The 24818-nt window shown below is 47.7% G+C and overlaps 1 protein-coding gene across 1 annotated transcript; it reads right to left on the bottom strand.

The window, feature by feature from the left end:
- Positions 1-13254: 13254 nt before the first annotated feature.
- Positions 13255-17892, bottom strand: LOC119323792 (probable monogalactosyldiacylglycerol synthase 3, chloroplastic). The gene is made up of 8 exons (XM_037597503.1): positions 17416-17892; positions 17047-17219; positions 15836-15997; positions 15579-15720; positions 14903-15127; positions 14730-14792; positions 14553-14627; positions 13255-14043 (listed from the first exon to the last, which is right to left on the bottom strand). The coding sequence occupies exons 1-8, from the start codon at positions 17788-17790 to the stop codon at positions 13744-13746; spliced, it is 1515 nt and encodes a 504-aa protein (XP_037453400.1). The 5' UTR covers positions 17791-17892; the 3' UTR covers positions 13255-13743.
- Positions 17893-24818: the final 6926 nt, after the last annotated feature.

Here is a 24818-nt window from a genome sequence, read left to right as displayed (position 1 = left end):
GTTATTTGTTATTTTGTGTTAATAGTACTCCCTCCGTCCGAAAATACTTGTCACCAAAGTGGATAAAAAGGGATGTATCTAGAACTAATATACATCTAGATACATCCTCTTTAATTCATTTTAATGACAAGTATTTCCGGACGGAGGGAGTATATGTTAGCTCTACCCGCTCTATTTTATTGTAAATATAAAAAGTTTCATACATGTTGCAACACACGACGAAGGTGAGGTGAACATCATCTGGTTCTAAAGGTGAGGGCTCAAGTGAGAAATATCCCGGTATGACGAAAAATCGAGTAGGAAATGGAGGGTCTGATAGGAAAAAAGGGAAGCGTGTGTCGTGGAGTGGGGTTTTTGTTGTTGGGTCTGCGTGTTGGAGATAACATGGAGAATAGCCCATACATCCATATTTCTCTCTCATATATGATATGGATTTGGGGAGCCTGGACTATCCAGACGGTTGAATTCTAGGGAGCCTACTAGGCACTCGTCATGTCAGAACATGCCCAAACGTATGAGGGAGAAATGAGCTTCGACCTTGAAGACAACCCTAATTATTTATTCAATTTATTTATATATGCATTATAGCCTGTAGCAACACACGGGCATTCTACTAGTTATAACCAAAATCAATTAAGGGCATAACATTTCTATCTAACTTGGTAATTGGTATCAGATACTACCTCTGTCATGGTTTATTAGTCCCTCTCGTGTTCTGGGCCATATTTTGACCATGATTTAACTAACAAAATACATGTTATTTGTAGCAAAATAATATCAATGAAAACTACATTTAAATACGAATCCAGCAATAATTTTTAGTGACATGCATTAACATTTTACTAGTTAAATATGTGGTCAAACTTTGACCCAAAATATGATGGGGATTTGTAAACCAGGACGGAGGTAGTACCAGGAGCCCCCACGGCCGAGCAAGACTCATCCTCCTCCGCCGCCACGAGCTCCGCCGAGTCGTCGGGCTCGCTCTCCTCCTCCATGACGCCTGCCACCTGTGTAGCATCCTCGCTGTCGTTCATCTTCGGCACCAAACCCTCTCTTCTCGACGGTACCTTTGCTGCCTCTGGTTCTCAGTTTGCACCCTTGTTCACCTCCGCTACCTCGCCAGCGCCGCCGGCTCCCGTCCCTCGCCACCCCATTTTCAGTGACCAAATTACAAAAAACATCAAATTCCTCCTAAACGCCGCCGTTTACAACTATCGCAAATGGAAATCTTTCTTCCTCATGGTGCTCATCCACTATGGCATCACCTATCTCATTGAGCACCCTCCCCCTCCACATGCCACCTCTCAGTACCTCGAGCTAGACACCCATGTGGCCCTCTGGAGGATCAACGCCACTCTTGCCGACCCCAAGGTCGACCATGTCATCGGCGCCACCACCACCTTCGCCATCTAGGGAAGATCAAAGATTTTTTTTCCTCGACAATGCAAAAAATAAAAGACATACACATGAAAAGTTGTCATGGTAGAATAAAAAATGCATACGGGAAAATAAAAGCAAAGTTAAATTTGTCATGGGGTGTTGCAAGAATATGCGAGTAAAAATTATCTTTAGTTATCAAGCCAACACATCATGAAGTGCACATCACCAAAATCATTTTTAGTTATTGTGGCAACAGATATTTAGTCTCCATGGCAAACAAATGTGTTGAAATTGCTTGTTGGATGAGGACTATTATTCATACAATATGCCATGGAAAATAATATTAATTTTTAAGTTTCCTTGTTAATTTAACATGTTGTACAACGATTAGTTATTAAAACAAAATGACAAGCGACATGGCAAATTGAATACCGGTAGTTTTATATATGAATCTGCCATGGCAATATTTTTGTTCATACATTCGTGCTTAAACTCCTCATTCTATATATGAACATGGAAACTAAAAATCGTATGTAGTTTGCTTAAGTTGTGTAGATGTTTTGCCATGGGCAACTAAAGCACATGGTGCCATAACGGTAACTTTTGTTTTTTCTGCCTTTGTCATATGTATTACAATGTTTTTTTTTCTCATGGTTAGTCTTGATGTATTTTTGCCATGACATCTTTGAAACGTAGTTTATCGATCATGTCAAATTATTTTTATTTTTTTACAACAATGGAAAAACAATGACAATTTAAATTCATGGAGCACGGTAAATGTAGTCTATGGGGTTATGGCTTTTTTACTGTATGAATACATAGGCGGCAACTTTACTTATACAAAGCATGAAACTCATAATTAAAAAACCATGGCAAATTTTAACATGCAATTTTTGCCATAATTTGTGCTACTTTACATATACGGCAAATTCCTCATACAAAACATGGCAATTTTAATTAAAAATACCTTGGCAAATTTTGATATGAAACAGCCATGGCACTTTTCTTGTTCATATTTTATTTTCAATTTGTTTTTGTTTTTTCACACACGAAAATTTTGCATACAATACATGGAAATTAATTAAAAATGACATGCCATATAATCTGCCATGGCAATTTACTTTGTTCGTATTTTTTCATTCTATTTTTTCCCTGGAAATATTGTCATGTCATTTTTTGACCATATTTTCTTGCCATGGCAATTTTGAATTTTGTCATGGTAGATTTGCCATGCTTTCTTAGGAATCAAATTTGTTGCAAAACCTTGCCATTGTTAAAAAAATCATCGCAGATTATAAAATAGTTTGGTCAAACTCAAATGATATTTTTTTCTAGAATTTTTTTATAGTAAATGGATGTAACATAGTCACATGGAATAATAATAATTTTTCTATTATTCATTTGCATGCCTTTTTGGAATATTTAAATGCCTTCTGTTGTATGTGCTCCAATATGGGCCTTTTTGGCCCGTCCGTTCTTTTTCCTCAGTGACAAGGTTTTTTCGATTGGGCTAACGTATCATTGTGGGACAGAGAGGCCATTGCTGAAACTTTTCTTCCCGCTAATGCAGAAACCAGCCAATCCATACTGCTATGCACACGACAAATTGATGATTTTTGGTCCTGGGTACATGACAAAAACGGATTGTTTATGGTCGGTTCAGCCTATCGGATGTTAGTTGCAACCAAGCTAAGACGTCAAGCATGGTCAGAAGGGCGATCAGATTCATCAAATAATGAAGGAGAGAAGTCCTGGTCGAAATTGTGGAAAATTGACGTTCCATCCCAACAACTGATCTTCGTCATCATAGAAGCATATCAATTGTTTAATTTCGTGGACTGTGTGTGCCAAGGATTCATGGCAACATTCTCTCTGGCATTGTACTACTGTGCGATGTGTACGAGCTCTCCAAGATTCGGAAGCAGCAAATAGTATCAGGGAGCCTGATGCCAAACGACGTGTCTTTGTACTGATGGAAGCACTCTCGACTACGGAGTTTAATGAACTCGGAGGGAGTCTAGTACATGAGATCTTTGGCCATTAGTTGCTCGGGCGTTACAGATCCCCGCAACACTTGAAGCACTTGCTTTGGCCAATGATCTTTCTTATCTCATGTTATGATAGCCTCTAACATAAATTAAGGCTTGGGAGGAATGTATGCGAGCATCATAAGGGAGATCATGGCTACTTATGCCCAACTTCAGCAATGTTCCTTCATCTTCAAAGGATGCGAGCCGAATCTGGAGGCACATAGCCTCGCCGAACTTGTTTTTGGGTTGGGTTGAGGACGCCATGTGTGCCTTCTAAATGCACCTCATTTTAGTTGTACCTCCACAAACATTATTTTTTGCTTAATAAAGCAAGCGTGTTTGGACTCAAACAAAGAGGCTAATGTATCGTTCGCAATGGGACGTTTTCGTTCGATCGGCCCCTCGTTGCCTGACGAAAGATACGTTCAGGCCGATGATGCTCGTGATCGAACGTTTCGGCGTTATCAGGGTCCAACATTTTCAATTTAATTAATTAGTACTTCCTATGTCTCAATAATGTAAGACGTTTTTTGACACTAGTGTAATGTAAAAACAAAGTCCTACATTGCGAGACGGAGGGAGTGCATGAGATGGTGTTGTCAAATGGAAAAAGAAAAAGAAACTCAGCCATGCTCGAGAAGCCAAGCTGATGTTTGTTTGTTTTTTTCGCACTGTCGGCGGTTCAAGAACATGCAAGGCAGGCAGGCAGCGCGACATCATACCCGTGGCGACATTGGTTAGTACAATACCCACGATGTATGGCGCCAACGTATCCTTGATAGCGACACGCAAGAACACAAGACGCACGAGGCCAGATTACAGGAGGTTACTTTACGCGATCAGCCTTATCCCCAAACCTAAAAACCCTGGCGGCGCCGGTGGCGATGAGGGTTTGACGTGGATTCGACTTTGCCCACCGACTCGTTGCCGGTGCAAGAGAGAGCGGAAGAGACAAGTGCTCCGGGCTCATGGCTGCGCCTAGCGCGGCGGGCCTGGGGGAGGGGAGCGATCCCCAGGCGGGCTGTGCCGCCAGGAAGAAGCTAGAGGAGGCGTTGGGGAAACTTGACATATCTGAAGAAGAGGCTACTCTTCTGATCCTCGACGATCGCGTCGAGGGAAGGCCGGCGAAGTGGCTTTTGGCAGGGAAGGTACTCCATCGGAACCATCTTCATATCCAGACCATCATTAATGCGCTTCGGCCGGCATGAGGCAACCCGCGTGGTTTGCAGTTTCGATCAGCGGGCGTCAACGTGTTTGTAGCAGAATTTGAGAGCCAGAGGGACAGAGATAGAGTTTGGAGTGGCTCGCCATGGCACATCAGTAAGAACGCCGTGGTGCTGGCTGAATTTGATGAATGCATGCGGCCTGATGAGGTCCAATTAGATCGTATGCAGATTTGGGCTAGGGTTATGGATCTACCCTATAACCTAAGGGATGAAGTGTGGTGGATGCCGATCGCTAAGCAGATGGATAAAAATGCCCAATTTGTAAAGTTTGATCATAATGGTGGCTTTCTGCGAGCAAGGATATCCATTGAGGTAGATAAGCCTTTGAGAAGGTGGATCTTAATCGAGTCTGCCAGGAGAAAGAAGATGGATGCATATGATATTCAATACGAACAGCTGCCCTACTTTTGTTTCTCCTGTGGTAGATTAGGGCACTTGGAACTATATTGTGCTACTCCGGGCTCACGCGATGACAAGGGTGAGCTGCCGTTTGGTTCTAAACTCCGTGCATCGGATGATGCAAAGAAGGCGCCGGTCAACGACAATTCCTCCAGGGATACCAAGTCTCAAAGCAAGCCAACCACGAGGAACTCTAGCACTAACAAGGAACCTGGGGTGGAAGTGACATCTCCTAAGAAGAACAAGCAGCCACAGAAGCGGAAAGATGCCCCTCATCAGGTATATAAATCCGTGGCTAAAACCTTGATGCTTACGGATGGGAGCTCAGGTGATGCAGTGAGGGATGGTGGTGCGAGGGTGCGAGCATCAGGGACCCAACCACAGCTAGCAACGATACAGAGGGAGATGACTTTACTCGTGATACAAAGAAGAAGAAGCCCACACCTGATAATTCGGCAGAGACCGCGCCGCGGTCCTGCCAGGCACAATGAGTGTACTAAGCTGGAACTGCCGGGGGCTTGGGAACCCCGAGGCAGTTCGGGAGCTTCGCAGTATCGTGAAGCTGGAAGGCCCCTCCCTTCTCTTTGTAATGGAAACTAAAATCAGTGCCAAAAGAGTTGAGGATCTGAAGTTTACGCTGGGTTTTGCAGGCAGTTTTGCAGTGGACAGTGTTGGCCTTAGTGGCGGCATAGGTCTTTTCTGGTCCAGAGATGTGACCGTGGATTTAAAGAATTTCAGTAAGAATCATATTGATGTACTGGTACATAGCAATAATCAAAACGCTTATGTTTGGCGTTTCACGGGTTTTTACGGAGCACCGCGAGCGGAAGAGCGACATTTCAGCTGGCGGTTCTTGCGTACTCTACACAACATCCCCCATAGTGCTTGGCTGTGCATGGGAGATTTTAACGAAACATTGTATGGGAGTGAGCATTTCAGTAGAGCGGCTCGGTCTGAAGCTCACATGAGATCCTTCAGGGAGGTTGTGGATGATCTATCTTTCCAAGATTTAGGCTGGTCTGGTACGGCTTATACGTGGGACAATCATCAAATGGGAGAAGCGAATGTTAAGTCACGGCTAGATCGAGCTTTTGCGAATGAGGAATTTCGGCAGTATTTTCACCATATACGGGTGCGTCATCTGCCTTCAGTTGAGTCTGACCATTGTTTTGTGTTAGCAGAAATTAAAGAGGTTTTGTCGGATCGTCCGAGGGCGAAGAAACAATTCCGTTATGAAAACGTATGGCAAACTCACACTGATTATGACCGTCTCGTTGAGCAGACTTGGCGGGGCATACCACACTCTCCGGGCCTCCAAGGCATTGCATCGGCACTTGGCACCTTGCAGGCAACCCTTGAGCCGTGGAGTTTGAAGGAATTTGGGTGTTTGGCGCGAACGGTCAGGCAACTTCAACAATGACTGAATCGTGTTCGCTGTCAGACTATAGGCACGGGACCGTCGGATGAGGAGAAAAGCATTGTAAAGAAACTGAAAGAGGCCTTGCTTCAAGAGGAGATTTGGACTCGACAGCGGTCGAGAGTTCCGTGGCTCCGAGAGGGTGATCGTAACACATCATATTTCCAAGCGCAAGCAGCTCAGCGCCAACGTATGAATAAGATCTCAGATCTTTGCCGAGCGGATGGCACGATTTGCGCTAGTGGAGATGAGGACAAGGTGGAGGTGCAGAACTTCTACCAGCGACTATATGAATCACAGGGTTTTGCAGATCCTCAACTACTGTTATCACATGTGCCAGTTAAAGTGACACAAGCGATGAACATAGAACTTTCCAAACCCTACACTCCGGAGGAAGTCAGAGTAGCATTGTTTCAGATGGCTCCTTCGAAGGCACCCGGTGTTGATGGTTTTACTGCAGGTTTTTATCAGCGTCATTGGGATCTACTTGGTAATGCTGTAACCGAGGCAGTACTTGATTTTCTCAATGGAGGGGAGCTGCCAGCGGGACTGAATGACACATCTATAACTCTGATTCCAAAGGTTAGACACCCCCAATCGATATCACAGTACCGTCCTATTGCACTGTGCCCAGTTTTGTATAAGATTGCTGCTAAGGCAATCACCAACCGTTTGAGATGCTTTATGGATGAGATTATAAGCGAAGAGCAAAGCGCTTTCGTACCCGGACGCCTCATTACGGACAATGTGCTTGTAGCTTATGAAAGCGTACATACGATGAGGAGGAGGAAGAAGGGCGAAACTATTCATGTGCGGTCAAGTTAGATATGATGAAAGCATATGATCGTGTCGAGTGGCATTATCTCGAAGCTATACTAGTTCGGCTGGGCTTTTGTATGAGCTTTGTTAGGTTGATATTGAAGTGTGTCTCCTCGGTGCGCTTCTCGGTGCGGGTTAACGGTGAACTTTTACCATACTTTACACCATCCAGAGGTTTCCGACAAGGTGATCCAGTTTCACCATTTCTTTTTCTGCTATGTGCGGAAGGTTTTTCCTCGCTGTTGAAATATTACAGTGGACTTACCATAGACAGAGGTCTGAGGGTGAGTTATAGATCACCATGGGTCACACATTTATTATTCACATATGACAGTTTGATTTTTATCAATGCAAGTAACCCAAGTGCTCTTAGACTCAATGAGATTCTCCGGATTTATGGAGAGGCTTGGGGACAAAGTGTTAATCGTGACAAAAGCTCTGTATAGTTTAGTACTAACACTCCTGATTCGTTGAGGCAGGTTCTGCAAGCAACATTAAATATCCATGTGCAAGCTTTCAGTGAGAAATAGCTGGGGCTCCCTACTGCTGTGGGTAGAATTACCAGTGGCACTTTTGATCATATTAGTGAAAGAGCTCGTGGGAAGATACAAGGGTGGTCGGAAAAATTATTGGCGTGTGCAGGTCGGGAAAAACTACTCAAATCTGTTATTCAATCAATTCCTACTTATCCAATGAGTACTTTTCTTCTGACCAAGAAAGTTTGTAAGAGTCTTACTTCACCAATGGCCAAGTATTTTTGGAGTAGTTCTCTTGACAAGAGATCTCTGCATTGGGTGTCCTGGAAGGAGCTAGCTACACCTAAGTGCAAGGGTGGGATGGGGTTTAGAGACCCGCATCTTTTTAACCTGGCTATGTTGGGCAAACACGGTTGGCGATTCCTCACCAATCCCAATTCCCTCTGTGCAAGAGTTTTGAAGGGTCGTTACTTTCCTGACACTGATTTTATGAATGCTACTATACCCAAGTCAACGTCCGCCACTTGGAGGGCGATCATGGCAGGAAGAGAATCCCTTCGGGCCGGACTGATCTATCGAGTAGGCGATGGTTCTTCCATATCTGCCTGGAATGATAAGTGGATCCCATGTACAATTTCTATGTCTCCTATCTCCCGACCCCAACATACTACCATTGAGCGTGTGTCTGAGCTGATTGATACATCTAATTGGTCGTGGAGACAAGACCTTGTTCGTTACAACTTCATTGCGCCTGATGCTGACGCAATATTGAACATCCCTATTCGGCAAGGAGGTGGAGATGATTTTCTTGCATGGGCATTCGAAAGATCGGGGAACTACACTGTGAAGTCGGCGTACCGTGCTCTCTTGACTCAGAAAGAGCGTGTTGCTCTAGAGGAAGGGACGGCTACCGGAACCTCAGAGGATAATACATAGTTGTGGAAATCCCTATGGAAATTGAATGTCATTCCGAAGGTGAGAGTGTTTTGGTGGAGGGTCCTTCGTGGAATTCTCCCGGATGAAACCACTCTTAACTATCGACATATTGCAGAGATTCGTCGATGCAAAGTCTGTTTGGCTATGGATGAAAATTTGGAGCATGCGCTCATACACTGTTCACATGCAAAACCCTTATGGGAGGAAGCGGCTGCATGGTTTGGCCTAAGATTGCCCCGGCTTCATCCAGACTCATGGGCACGCGACATTATATGTGATCCCAGATTCACAGATGATGACCGTGCCAAGATCACCACGATAATGTGGTCTATATGGCACTCCCGAAACCGGATCAAACATGGAGAGGAGGGCAGGAATCCTACGGCTACGCTCAGGGCCACTAAGGAGGTGATCGCCCTTCTTCATCTACCAAGGAGAGATGCGATGATCTTACCTGGTTTTGGCTGGAGACCACCTGATGACGGTGTTGTAAAAATCAACACGGATGGAGCATTAAATTTTGCTGATGGCAGGGGCGGTGCGGGAGGGGTGGCTCGATCCTCTTCGGCGTTCCTGGGAGCTTGGTGCAAGCCATACTTGGGTATCTCTGATCCCTTAATCATGGAGGTTTTGTCACTGCGAGACGGAGTTCGGTTTGCTTCTCTCCGAGGCTTCTCTCATGTGATAATGGAAACTGATTGCTTGGAGATGGTGACGCTCTGGACCACTCGCCACAATTCTCGTTCAGTTGTGGCTCCTTTATTATTAGAGATAGGAGAGCTATGTAATAATTTTACTTTGTTCGATATTCAGCATGTAATCAGGTCAGCTAATGTTTCGGCGCATCTCTGTGCAAAGCGTGCTTGCACTCTGAATGTGACCGATAGCTGGTTTGACGAGACCCCTAGCTTCTTAGTGACCAGCCTATTGGCTGATTGTCCTAAGAATGCCTTCATATGAATAAAGCTCTCTGATTTCCCTGGAAAAAAAAAAGAGGCCAGATTACAGGATGGGACGCGTGGACTAAACAAGCTCCCTTGCTGTTCGTTAGCGAGAAGAGAGAAGAAAACTAAATAAAATAAAAAAAATCCTGGCCAAGAAGTCCCTCTCCAGCAGCAGTTGCCGCGACAATGTCAAAAACCGAACAAACCCGGCACATATTCCCTCTTCCTCCCCGCCAACGCAAGTGCCAAGGATCCATCCGGATATACCACCACCGGAACGAGTGCTTGATGCGGCGCGTGGAGTCCCACACCCACACGGATTCAATGTCCAGTACGACCTACGGCAACTCATCACGCATTGCGATCCGATTCGACAGCACTTGAGAATCTCATCTGGTTTGATCGCCGTGGATTATTGCATGGGCCGGGCCGGACGGATCCACATGCCCCTCGTCTTCTTCTCCAGTCAAGCCAACAAGATTCCGACTTCCGAGCCGCTCCGACGTAGCACGCACGCACGCACGCATCACGCGCGCCACGGCCACCGGCGACCGACGGGGCCGGCTGGACGAGAGTGGTTGGATCGGCCCCGCCTCTCCCGGTGAAAAGTAAAAACACCATCGTCTCATCTATCCATCTATCCACGGGTCAGTCCACGACTGCCGCCGTGTGCTCGGGATTTTACCGGGCGGGTAGGAGGGCGGGATAAAACCAAGCCTCGGGCGCCCGCTGCGCGCCTCTCCTCCACTCCTCCCCGATGGAGGAGGGGGAGCGGGACGACGGCTTCCTCCAGGTGCTGCGGGCGCTGCGCGACGCCGCGCGGAGCGTGGAGTGCGGGGAGGATGGTGAGGACGGGCCGGCGCTGCGGGCGCTGCTCGCGCTCGAGGCCGGCGCCGACGACCTGCTCGCCGGCGACCCCGAGCTGCACCCGCTCTGCCGCCTGCTCGCCACCATCAGGGCCCTCTCCTCGTGTGTCAGGTCGACGGCCGGGGATGAGGGAGGCGGGGTGGTTGGGGGACTGCGGGCCCGTTGCCGGCGGTGCAAGGCGAGGCGGGGCATCGCGCGCGCGGCCGGGGGCGTCGCGGCGGAGATCCAGGCGTGGGCGGACCGCGAGCTCGCCGCGCGCCTCGTGGCCGCGCTGAGGGAGCAGGACAACGCCCGGGCGCGCGCGCTGCTGGCGGAGCTGGAGGCGCGGCTGCTGGGGGCGGGGGCAGCGGGGCGGTTCGACGCGCGGCTGCAGGACGCGGTGCTGCGGCACGGCGTGTTCGGCGCGGTGGAGGCGCGGCTCGGGGACCCGGGCGGGGTGGGCGACGGGTGCGCGGCCGCGGCGCTGGCGCTGGTGCGGTTCAACCGGGACGTGTTCGTGGGGCCGGTGCTGATGGGCCGGGCCGTGGGCGCGCTGGTGTCGACCGCCGCGGCGTCCCACGCCTCGCCGGCGGCCCTGCGCGCGCTCAACGGGCTGGTGGCGGCGATCCGGACGCCGCTGGTGGACGAGCTGCACGCGCGCGGGGAGCTCCCGCGGCTCGTGGCCCTGCTCTGCGCCCCCGCCGACCAGAACAGCGCGCGCGCGCCCGCTGCGCTGGAGCTCTGCCTCCGCGTCGCCTACTACGGACGGCGCGAGGTGCTCGACGCGCTCCTCGCCGAGGGCCTCGTCAAGCGGCTCCTCTGCCTCCAGCGCACCGTCGCGGAGGACGCCTACACAACGGACGAGGACGAGCAGCAGAGTGTCGCGAGCGCGGTGGCCTGTTTCGCGATGCAGGTGGAGGCCGGGCAGGGGCTGCGGCCGCGGGAGAAGCGCGCGGCGAAGCTGGAGATCCTGCGGCGGGTGCGGGAGGCGGCCGCGTCGCCCGCCGAGGAGGCCGCCGTGCTCACCTCGGTGCTCTGGGGCGCCACGCCGTAGAGGATCCGCAGTCGCTCCTCCTGACACCCGGGGCCCACCTGCCAGCCGCGCACGTAGGCCGGTTGACCGGCTGGTTGGTGTGGCCCTTTTGGCTACTCCTTTCGTCACTTTCCGTCGATCTTTCTGTGAATAGCATAGCAACCACTAGAACGAACTCCAGTTGTGTAGACGGACGGACCAGTAGATAGTTGATAGGAGATGAGAGTAGAGCACTCCAATCCAGTCCAGTCCAATGGACGGTGTACAGAGAGTACAAGATTGTAACATTATTATTTGTAGTGGTAGCGTGTAAAAAAGATGTGCAGGAATTGAAAAGAAGATTAGTCAGATGAGAAACGTGGAGGCGGTGACAGCGAGAGATAGAGCGATCATGTGGGCATGGGGGGCATGTGATTGGCGCATCTGTGAGCACGACGTGCGATTAATACGTACATCTTTGTCGAACGAAATACGTATTGGCTACCACCATGTGGCGAGGTCGATCGGGCGGTTTCTCGAGCCTACATGCCAGGTCGACGCATTGGGATGGAACATGCACCCTGTCAACCTGGCACGCAAGTTGTGCGGCCACCGGCGCTCCTCGGCGTTCACCGGCTATCGCTGATCGCCCTGCATTGCAGATGTGGCAGCTCTGCGCCGCACTGGGTGAAAGGGAAAGATATCTTAAGCTCTTTTTTTGGAATGAAAAAAGGTAGTACTATCTGAAAGAAGCTCAACTGGTACTAGTAGGTAGTAGTGCAGCAGCGGAAGGCTGCGGCAGACACCTGAAGAAAAGAGAGGCCGAGCCGTCGAGACCCTTTTTCATCATTTTGCTCGGCCAAAAGGCAGAGCGGCGCCCACATCAGAATCCACTGAATATTTAACAGTCACATTCAACGCCGAGCTCCCAGTGGCCGTTTCGACCCCTTTGCGAAAGTTTAGCGAGATCTGACCTTGATTCGAAAATATTTCGGGATCTGATTTTTTTTCTACCGTCAAGGTTGATGACGGTAGTGCATACCAGCCTACCGCCAAGGACCCTGGCAGTAGGCAACTTATCCACATTGGCGTACTATTGCCCTACCGCCAAACAGGCTGCCCCTACCGCGGAGGAGGTGAGTACACGCACTGTATTTGATACTTAAAAATTGTTTGCGGTAGGGCCCTACCGCCAAGGGCCCGATGATAGGGCTACCGCCATTCATGACGGTAGAAAAAAGGGTCAGATTTTACTAAACTTCCGCAAAAGGGTCAAAATATGAAAATCTCCCGCTCCCAGTAACAAGAAAGACATACAACCTTCTACACAGTGCTTCTACTATTAAGCATATACTCTCCCTGTTCCTAACTATAAGTCTTTTTTAAAGATTTCGATAAAGACTACATACATACGAATGTATGTAGACATACTTTAGAGCGTAGATTTACTCATTTTGCTCCATATGTAGTCCATATTGGAATCTGTAAAAAGACTTATATTAAATATAAGAACGGAGGGAGTAGTTTCTGAAACCTTTTACGACAATAACATCCAACATGAATACTATTATAGCTCCATGCTCCAGCAGTTTGTTTCCAGCACAATGGCAACAGAAAGAATTACTGGTGCTATGCATTGCTATGGCCTTCAGGTGGGGAAGACAGGAGTATATGGCAAGCAGTTAAACAAATCTGAATGGTAGGACAACAAAAGTGGTTACCAGTCCTTCAACGACTGAGAACTTCCAATCAAGGGAACATGTATCTACATCACTCATTATCTTCAACAAACCAAATCAATACTTCCACTCACACTTTCACCATCATGTCTGTCATAATGTACACTTCTTACAGTGGCTCAGTGGCAACTAGCATAATTTACATGAACAAAAAAATTCCAATCCACAAAACTGACTGCAGTGCAGCTGACAAGCCAACCACCAGTGACCCCCCAATGTGCAAGGAGGGAACCGTAAAAGAATGATGTTCAACCAATGATCATTTTTCACAAACTTTACACCAACACAATATCGCACAAGAGCACCTGTCGGTCAAACAAGCCTGTGAGAACTACGGCGAGAGGCCATGAACAGAAAAACATCGAGATCCCCCGACCGCGACAACAGATGGAACAAACCAGGCCAAATCGCGTGCCACGTTTTCCTTTCCTTTTCTTTTCTTTTCTTTTCATCAAGGATATGAAAGGCGCAAAGAGGTGTTGCGGTGCTCTAGCTATGTACACGTCTTCCAAGGCTTCACACGAGCGGGATGGGGCTTGGGCAATGGCTGGCTTCAGGAGATGGCATGAAGAAGGACGATGTCAGGGAGCTGGAGATCTGCGCCTTCACCCCTTGCTCCTGGGAGAGCTCGTGGATGTCCCTCACGATGTCGAACACGGCTTCCGGCTGGGCCAATTTCAACGCGTTCTCCGACATCCTCTTGCGTTCCTCCGCGCCTGGACCGAACCAGCGGGCCACAAGTTCGGCAGTTTCCTTGGGGCTCTTGGAGAACACGCCTGCGCCGTTGTCCACGACATAAGGGACGTTGCCGACTTCCTGGGATGCAAGAAAACATTACTATGTTAAGATGATATCGTTTGATGTAGACTGCCTGCTAAGCAGACAGAAGCGCACAACTCTTGCAGGATGTATGTTGCCCATAAAGATAAACAATGCACGACCACTTTGTTTATCATACTGTACTAGCCTCAACCGGTCAAAAAAAAAAAAGAATAACCATAAACATGCATAGTTTTTACTGCACAAAACCAGTATCTATTCATCAGAATGAAGTTCATGAGGATTGATTCTACAGATCTGTAAAGATCACATGGGAAGAAGTTCGCAAGACAATAACCGTAAACAAGCATGGCACTGCATCAATGGCCAACTTATACTATATCTTGATCCAAACAGATGTATTTTGTTAAGGTTCAAGGACAACATATCAGAAGATTGTTTCGAGCAGTAGCTGTCGGGTTTTCGGTTCACTGCATCGTTGCAAATACATACACTTTGAATGCTTAAATCAACATTAATAAGGTGGAAAGTAAGTGGACACAAACCTGTCCAGGTATGAAGTCATTAAGGATGATAGGAAGACCCCTAATCAAGGCTTCAGCAATGGTGCCTGGTCCAGCCTATTGAACCAAAATAACAACAGGAAAACAAAATTATGAGTACCACACGACCTTCAAGGAAGCAGCACGCTAACAATAGAGAAGGGTCAGTAATATATATACCTTTGTTATAATGCAATCACAAGCCCCCATCCATTTCTCCATTTGGGTCTCGAATCCTCTAATCTTTTGTTTAATAAAAGAAAGGCAGTTAACAAATTATTCTCTTTGTGTGGGCTAAATAAGAAACAAGTTGAAGTTTTAAAAAAACGGAGAGTTGAACATATTGTTTATACCTTTATTGGCATTTTCCATTCAAGAGCCTGCAATGAGGAGCTCAGTGTTTTGTTCCGACCACAAATGACAACAAGCTGCCCGATTGGTTTTCCGAGCTCTTTGTCAAACAATGCATCTCCAAGGGCTTTTGCGGTCTTCTTTACAGGACCCATGCCCTCTCCACCTCCCATCAGCAACACTGCCGGTAGGTCAGGATCCAATTCAAGTTCCTTCCGCAAATCATCCTGGTGAGTAATTGGTTTAAAAATGTGTCAGTTGAAAGCGAGCATTTGCATCAAGACACATCACTGTTCAGCCATACATTTGTTTGTTTCTGGAAAATACGGTAGAATCATAGGGCTACAGCACAGAATGTCCTAGGCAGTAATGAATAGACAAGGGATAAAAAAAAACTACAAGCGAACTATCATGTTTGTTTAGAAGATGCATTATTTCAAAAGCGAGCATTTGCATGAAGACACATCACAGTACAAGCATACATTTGTTTGTTTGCGGAACACATATAGTAGAATCATAAGGCTACAGACCAGAATGCTTTACATTCTGGAGAATTGCTGTACACAATGCTTGGCAGTTAATGAATAGACAACATATTTGGAAAACTCGCATACAAAATTTGAAACCACTTGGGCACATAAACAAGTAACGACAGTCCTAATTTTAAAAATGGGTTACCTTAACAAGAACAGCACGGCAGAATGATGGTCGAATGGGAAGACCGAACACACGGATCTGAGAACTTTTTAGGTCATCCAGTTCTGCCCTCTTGGCTACTTCCTCTGATGGGCAGTAACATCTATTTACATCAGCATGGAACCTGTATATTTGTATAGCCAGATGTTATAAGTCTATGATTGAAGTGTGTAAGAACCAGTTAATTTTCATGAAAAAGAACAGTATCCAGGTTTCGCCTTTTTGAGAGCTGAGCCTACCATGTAGGGTGGCAAGTGTTGAGGTCGGTGATGACAGTGGCGAAGACTACTCTGTTCTGCAGACCTTGCCATTTGAGTACCCATAGAGGAATGTGTTGCATGAGGGGGTGAACACTAATTATTATGTCTGGCTTGTACTTCTTCAATCCAGCCTCAACCTTCCTACAACCATAAACAAGAAATTATTCAGAAAAAAAAAATTACATGTCGACTTGATGTAGAGACAAAGTCTACCGTGTGGGTCATTGAACTTAGATTGCAGGTCAAAGTCTAAATGACACAAGCATTACAGGTAACCGTTTAGCAATAATTGACGATTCTTAGCAATGACGGCATCGAAATAGAGCCAAAAAAAAGGAGTACAAGTTAATTGACTTTAAACTGCAAATGTGTACACAATGTTTATGGTTTGGAGTATGAAAAAATAGTAATCCAAGAAATGAAAGCTTGCATATGCACACTAACAATGTGGTTTATAGGTCATGGTTTGGGAGCAATGTTATACAAGGACAGACTGTTAACTCACTTATTAAATAATTCTCTCAAGGGATGGCAGCGATGCAATGCACTCAATTTTTGTGACCTCCTAGAATATCACCACACCTAGAGGGTGACACCAGCACAGAGTGGCAATCTGATGCGCATGGTACAAACTGAACTTCTCCATATGCTGCCCGGTCACTGTCCTACAACCTGGCAAACCTATACGCGCAGCCTGAACCAGTCCACATGGCTGGATATCTGACCTTGGCACAATTTTATTCAGGAATCAACAGCAAATTCACATGCATTACATGACAAGGAATCCAGCACAGATATTTTAGCGTCTCCAGTCAAGACAGCCGTGGTCCTTATATAAAATTATGGGCGCCATATCGTCGGGTGAGATCTGGGATTATAATATATATTAGTGCGATCAAAATGCTGACAAAAGTGCCGATCCACTATAAAATCTGCGATCAGGTCAGCCATTTGCGATGCTAAGGAACCAGCCAATGACAGGAAAAACAGTCTGGCGTGAGTGTGAAGCCACAAATCACATCGAATTAATTAATTATTTGTTTGTTTATGACGATCCCGACGGACGATGTGGGTGAGGTGAAGCAAGAAAAACGTTGCCAGAACTAGTAGTACTAAATTTGGTGAAATCCTATTGCAGGAGGATCCGTGGGTGGGAGTGCGAGAGAAGGGAAGCGATCCGTACGACGTACTTGGCGTAGAAGGAGGCGAGGGCGGCGAGGTAGAAGTTGTGGACCCATCGGGGCGATGTGCCGTGGAAGGCCACCTTCCAGAGCTGCACGTGCTTCACCATGAACTTGTAGGAGCTCTCCATGTTGTTGAGCGGCCAGCCGGCATGGTCCTTGCACAGGTCCTTGACGAACACCTGCCGTGGGCACGAATGCCCAAATCGAAATCGAAATCGAAACCCATCATCAGCGCGGGCGCGGCCACTTGGATTGACAGACAGATTGGGGGGAGATTCCGATAACAATTTGTTTGTTTATTCACGGACAGACAGAGGGGGAGGGGGAGGGGAATGATTCGCGGCGCGGGAGCAGAGGAATAATAGGGTGATTTACCCGGTAGTCGTCGCCGAATTCGATGCGGAAGGCGTCCTTGATGGCCTCGGCGGAGGCGCGGTGGCCGCCGCCGGTGTCGCTCATGAGGACGAGGACGTTCTTGGCGCGGTTGGCGCCGAGCTGGACCAGCTCGACCGTGCCCTCCTCCTCCTCCCAGAAGGGCTCGTCGTCGTCCTCGGGCCCGGCGAGCGAGGCGAGGGAGGCGGACGGGGAGGACGAGGCGCCGGCCCGGCCCGCGGAGGAGAGCTCCCCCGCGTAGGAGAGGCTCTTGCGGAACCTGCGGCGCATCCGCTGCTGCTGGTGGTACGCCGCCACGCTCTCCAGCACCGTCTCCCGGATCGACCGCACCCGCGGCGCCGCCGTCGGCGCCTCCATCGCGCCCCGCCGCGGATCGCCGCCGCTCGCGGCTGGCGGGCGGCCGGGGAGAGCGCTTAAAATTGGCGAGCGGGCAGGAGGGAATGGCGGAGGGGCGGAGCGAGCTGGCGAGGGAGGGAGGGAGGGAGGGAGGCCGGAGGGCGGACGTACAACTGGAATTTTTGGAGGTTGGGGACGGGACGGGACGGCGGTGGTGGTGGTTGTCGCGTAGTTTTGTGCGTGTGCTCGCTCGCTCTTTTGGTGCCTTCTGATTTGGGAATTTGGGGAATTGGGAGACCGGAGTTGTTGTGACGGTTGGAAGAGTCCGAGGGGTTTTGGGCGAAAATTGCTGATTAATTTTTGAGGTAACTACCGGCTTATTCCAAGCGGTCGTTGTGTGTGTGTGTGTGTGAGAGAGAGGGGTTATGATTGGCTAAGGTTAATCTTGCACGAGACTACCCTCGTTACTCCACCCCGTGGGAAAGACCGAAAGAGTACTTGACATGAGGAATGTCTTCTTAATTTAGCAAAACTGCTTAATTTATTTGACCTAATAAGTGTCTTATTCTATTAGACAAAAAAGGCAACGAGTATCGGACTATAATGCTAATAATGCTCAAAACACGGGGTTGAGATGAAAAGAGTAAACGGTTAATGCCGCGACACACCGAACGCTAGGAGGGAAACAAAACGGAAAGGTGTTTGGACTTCGTGTCGGTAAAACGACAAATTTGTCTGGATAGTCAGAGCAAAGTGATGACGGGGCGCGTGGTTTCAAGGTGGTCGTTGAGCTCCTGGTTTGACCGTCGGTGCCGGACTGGAATGAAAGAATGCATGTAGTACCGGAATGGAGAAGAATACTGCACTAATAAGAAATAGAGCAACACCCATTGTGCTTCCTTTCTTTTACTATATAGAGTAGTCAAAGCCTCTAAATATCTTGAGGGCTTTGTGTGTTGGATCCGATGGCTGAGCTTCTTGTTCCTTATCTTCCGAGATTAATTGGGGTGCTCATGTTTTTCTGGTCGCACAAAAGAAGGTGTGTCCTAGACCGAAACTCATGGCACGATCAGCAATGCTGGTGTTTTGGTCGGATAATCTTCACTTGCCCTAAGAAAAAGAACCATAAAAAACGGGTTTTACATGGTGCGCATGTTTTTTTAGAGGCATGGGTTTAGGCGAAAAGAGGAAAAATTTAATGTCGCGACACACCGAACGCTGCTACTCGAACGAAACAGAAAGGTGTTTGGACATCATGTTAGTAAAACAACAATACTATGAATTTTTCTGGATAGTCAGAGCAAGGTGATGAGGAGACATGATTTCAAAGTGGTCTCTTCTCAAAAGCTTATCTGCAGGATGAAAACAATTTCGTAGTAACAGGTGGTCGTTGAGTTCCTAGTTTGACCGTTGGTGTTGGACTGGAATGAAAGAAATGCCTATAATACTGAAATGGAGAAGTATACCTCACTAATAAGAAATAGAGCAGCACCCATTGTGCTTCCTTTCTTTTACTAGAGAGAGTAGTCAAAGCCTCTAAATATCTGGAGGGCTTTGTGTTGGATCTAACGACTGAGCATGTTCTTCCTTATCTTCCGAGATTAATCTGGGTGCTCATGTTTTCTGGTCGCACAAAAGAAGGTGTGTCCTAGATCAAAATCCATGGCACGATCAACAATGCTGATGTTTGGTCGGATAATCTTCACTTCCTAAGAAAAAGAACCATCAAAAACGGGTTTTACATGACACGCATGTTCTTTTTTTTACCGTGGCATTGTCTTTCCTTAATTTGCAGCCCTTATTGTGCCACTTCCTACAATCATTTTTGTAGGTTTTTGTCTTCGAAGAGTCGTTTTCCACGCATGGATAGAACGGCCGTTATCACAGCAGGGCTCATGACAAAAGACGATAGTCTGATTAAACGATGATACTATCCGATATCACATGGCGCACCTGACGAGCAACCCATGTCTCCTAAAAGCAAAGCAAAGAGCTAGGGTAACGTGTGAAATACTTAGGCTACAAAATCATGAATACCCCGCAGTGAGCCTTTGTATTTTTGACACGCACAGTGACGTTGCCTTTTGCTAGTTTCTTCTTCAAGAAAGAAAGTTAAGGTTCGTGCCTCTCGTCGGCGCAGGCGCGGGCCCGCCTCGTCTCCGGTGGCCCTAGGGCCATGGAGGCGCGGTGGATCCTGGCAAGGGCCGACGGGAGGGCTTCGTTTTTAGTTATTTTTCTTAATCTTGTTAGGGTCTGTGTCCTACTCAGGAAGGCGAGACGGCGGCGGCTCCCTGAAGATGGAATAAAGGTCTCCCCGCCTAGCCCCCGTTTCGGCGGTGCATATCGTTGGTGGGCGTGTGGAGGTGTGTCTCCGGCAGATCTATCTTTAGTGGATTTGCTCGGATCTCGTCGTTGTTCGTGTACATTCGTGTGTCTTCGGTTTGAATCCTTCTGATCTACGTTAGCACGACGACTTCCCGACTGTCTACTACAACAAGTTGTGCCCGGCTCCGGCTATGGAGGGGCGATAACGACGGCGCGCCTTCGGCTCGCTTCGGTGCTTTTAGTCGTCGCTAGGTGGTCTACGAATCTAGATGTAATTTTTATTTTTGGAATTCGTTGTACTGTCATGATTGAAGATGAATAGATTGAAAGTTTTTCCGCAAAAAAAGAAAAAAAATCATGAATACCCCCACGGTGTTCCCTGCAAGGGCAACGATGGATATACTCCAGAATTGAGCGTATATTTTTGTCAAGCTAATACGCGGAAGCTTATGTGATATTTGTGCTTCATTGCGAATAGCTAGTGTAATCGAGTGTGCGCACGCACGAGATGTAGACAGTAAAGCAAATCTTGTACTCTATAAGAAGCAAATATTATGTGTGCATTTGCATTTCCCTGTCAAGTGTCGAGGAACACATGGATAGATAAGTCGAGGAGATCAGAATAGAAGCGAGGGGGGCGTGAATAGAAGCGAGGGGGGCGTGACGGGAAATATAGGCATCTACGAGGTGGGTCGTGCAAAAAGGTCAGTCCAGCAGCCAGCGGGATGCGGATGTCCCGGAGAAAGATGCCGAGGGTGGAACGGAACGTGGGGGCCGTGCCATGACACGGAAGGCTGCGCTGGACGTTTAATTACTCCGCGGTCGGGTCGGGTCCCCGTGGAATGGAAGTGGGAGGGAATTATCCCGGGAATCCGCCGGATCATTCCGCCCCGAGCCCCGTGCGGCGCTGGGTGGGATCGGGTCGACCGTGTGGCGTCCCGTGCCGCGCGGCTGCCCGCTCCTGGTGGAGGTGGACGGCCGGCTGGACGCGGTCGCGCTGGATACTCCGACTCGTAGGGGCCAAGGAAAAGACGGGCGGGCATGATTGGAGTCGGCTCCAAGTCAAGCCTTGCCCGGGATGGAAGGTGGTGGTGGGGTTGGCCGTTGGCGTGCAAGGCTTGGCGTAGCCAGCCATTTGGACCGCCGTAGAACTCCTGCTACCTCGGCGCCGCCTGACCGCCACATGCTCGCTGCTTCTAGGCTCCGGGCGCCGGCAACGTCGACGGACAGGCCCCGCCGGGGCGAGAGCAGCAACTCATCAGATCAGCGGCCAATCATCATGCAACGAACCGACGAACGAACGGGATGGGCAACGAGCCCGAAATCCCTGGACTGCCATTTCGGGGTTGGTTTTCACGACGTGACGTAGACCTAGGGAGCAGGGAGTGCATACTGCAGTGCACGCTTGATGACGCTGCCTGCACTGCACTGCCTACGTCTTTTTCACTGTCGAGCCAGGTCAGATCCATACTCCTACCTTCCTCCCGGCCAGCTGTGGACGCCCGCGCCTGACGCGTCGCGCATGGACAGGACAAGGCCATGTCGTTGCTTTGTCGCCAGGTCGCTCTCGATCAAAAGTTTACCCAAGTGTACGTACCGATAGTGCACCATGGCCAAATTGCCGTGGTTTCGTCCCTCGGTCAGCGCATTTGGCTCCCGTGTGTGTATAATTTAGTGATTGCAAAAAAATGTCAAAACATTCCGAATTTTCTTTGAAAACAAACAACCTTCTGTTGTATTAGACTAAAATGTTTCGCCAAGGAATGACTTTCAAGGTATTCTGGGTGAAAGAAAAAAACAAATTCAACACTATATACAATACAAGTTACTGTTCTCGCAGATCCTCAAAAAAGAAAGTTACTGTTCTCACCTTTTGTCCTTGAAAAAATATTTTTTTGCACCGAAGTCAACGGAGTTTTTTCTTGGCATTTTTTTATACGAGTACCAAAAAAATCACATTTGTTTCCGTAAAAGTTTTAGAATTTTTTAACTCTGGTATTTTCTGCACTTAAGTCAACAGGATTTTTTTTATACGAGTACAACAGAAAGTCATGTTTGTTTCCAACAGAGAGACATTTTAGATATATTAATATGAACTACATGCGGACTGAAATGAGTGAACAAACATTAAAATGCGTCTATATACATCCGATCCAGAAATGGTTAGAACATCTTATAATATTAAACAAAGGGAGTACATCATTCTGGGTTCGAGTGGACCACGGCGGTCCGATCCTCCGGTCTGAATTGGGAATCGAGGGACTGCAGAGCTTGATAAAAAAAATGAACATCAAATTGAAAAAAAATCAAGGAAATTTTAGGAACTTCGAAAAGAAAATTTGAGGGTGAATAAAAGAAATTCAAAAGGTACAACATGGGAGGAAAACTGGAAATATATTAAGAAAATGTAAAACTAAAATCTCGTTCTTTCGGGAAGTTGGAATTTAGAAGACAAACTATTGAGAAATCTCCTAGAATTATTGCCAAAAATAAATGAAAGAAATTCAAAAAGTATAAAGAAAGATAGGCGATATTCAAAAGAATGATGAAAATTTTGGGAAATTTAAAAGCGTTAGACAAACTACTCAGAAATTTCCAATGACAAATTAAAGAAATACAAAAGGTATAAAACATCATAAACATTGGAAATATTCAGAAATGAAGATTTGAACTTTTTTGAACTAGTAGACAAATTACTGGTAAATCGCCAAAAATATATATGAAACAAAGAAAGAAGTTTAGTACCAAGAAAAAAATGGTGTTTTTTACCGGCTAGTCCTTAATGTCAGGCTCCTAGTGTGAAATGCACAATCATGAATCATGTCCTTAGCTCAAATCGTTCTCCAACTAGATATGAATGTAAAATAGTTCAAGACAATCACCTGTGACATCATAACTGAAAACAGAACATCCATGTTACCGTAACACAAATGCCATGTTAAGAGGTACACGGCTAGCATCTCTTCGAAAAACAAGATCAACTAACAACTACCCTTATCAAAGTTTGCTGGTAGACACAACAAGGTACATTGAGTGAGGGGGTCCGAGCGAGCTGGCACATTTGTGAAGGGGGGAGGCCGGAGGGGGGAAGATGCACAACTGGAATTTTGGAGGTCATGGACGACGGTGGCGGTGGTTGTTGTCGCGTGTGATCTCTCGCTCGCTTTTTTGGTGGTTTCTGATATGGGGATTTGGAGGGGTTCCTTGTTATTGTCATGATTGGAAGAGTCCGAAGAATTTAGGAGAAAAAGGTCAATCTTTGACGGGACCACCCTCATTACTCTTGTGGGAAAGAGTTAATTGGACCATAAACTTGTTTCGCCAACCCTGGTGATTTATTTATTTGACTTATCGAATGTATTCTTGTTTCATCTAACTGAACAAGCGTCTTCTTATTTTAGATGAAGGGTGCCGAGCGTCAAACTTTAATCTAGCACTAATAAAGCTCCAACCATGAGTTATTTGCAAAAAAAAAAAAAACCACAAGCTTGGACAAAAGGGAATGGGATTAACGTCGTGAAATATCGTACATTGTGGAATACGAAATAAAAATGTGTTTGGACGTCGCATATGAAAAGGAACAATACGTGTTTGTACGGATAGTCCGATCAAGATGGATAGGAGACATAGTGCCTTGCTCCCTATCTTACGGAGCGAAGCCCGTGACATGATCACCGACACTGAATCGTTCCGGTCTTAGATTATCCCTTCTAGATTTTGACTTTGGATAGATCCAATCATATGCTCCATGTTATCTCGTGACAAATCTTGTCATGTGTGGTCGAAATCGATGTTATCCCATCACGGTTCATGATGAGATAATAGACTGACTATCGAGCTACGACGATATCCCACACCACATGTTTCCTTCCTAAAAGCAAAGCAAAGCAAAGCAAAATTGATCGGGTGAAATACCTAGGCTCGATATGCCCTAAGAATAGTACACAGAAGCTGCTGATGCGATGGATTGTGCGCACGCACTAGAAGAAGCAAATCCTACTCGAAGAAAAGAAGAGGCAAATCTTTTTTTTTTTGAGAAAGATGAAGCAAATCTCAGGTGTGCGATTCACGCAACGCTCCCGCGTGCGGTGTCACTTGGTTTCCCTGTCAGTGCCAAATCGTCACTAGCGGATGAAGAGGAACGGATAAGCCGAAGAGATTGGCGTCTGGAGCGAGAGTAGGAGGGATCGATCGGGAAATATTGGCATCGTCAAGGTGGGTCGTGCAAAAGGCAGGCGCAGTAGCGAGAGGCGAGCCGGATGCGGATGGCCGGGAGAAAGATGCCGGGTGGAACGTGGGGGGCCATGGCAGATGACCCGGTCGGGATCCCCGGGCGACGAGGGAAGGGAATTATCCCAGGAATCCGCTGGATTATTCCGCCCCGAGCCCCGCGCGTTCCCATGGGAACGTACGAACGTACTACGTGCGTGCGGCGCTGGCCGCTGGGTGGGATCAGGTCGGTCGCCCACACGAGACCAGACTAGACCAGACCCGTGTGTGTGTGTCCGTCTCTGGTGGACGGCCGGCTGGACTCGACTCGGTCGCGCGCCGTCGCGCTACTCGTAGTCGTAGGGGCTAAGGAAAATACAGGGCTGGGTGATGATTGGAGTCGGCGCCAAGTCTTGCCTCGGATGGATGGGGTGGGTGGCGTGCAAGTCCGGGCAAAGACACAAGCGTGGACAGCTGCTCTGCTCCTACGGTCTTACCTCGGAACCGCCATACCC

Source organism: Triticum dicoccoides, chromosome 6B (genome assembly GCF_002162155.2).
Source record: "Triticum dicoccoides isolate Atlit2015 ecotype Zavitan chromosome 6B, WEW_v2.0, whole genome shotgun sequence".
NCBI lineage: Eukaryota > Viridiplantae > Streptophyta > Magnoliopsida > Poales > Poaceae > Triticum > Triticum dicoccoides.
The sequence above is the reverse complement of the archived record's forward strand: the minus strand, read 5'-3'. Positions and strand labels throughout refer to the sequence as shown.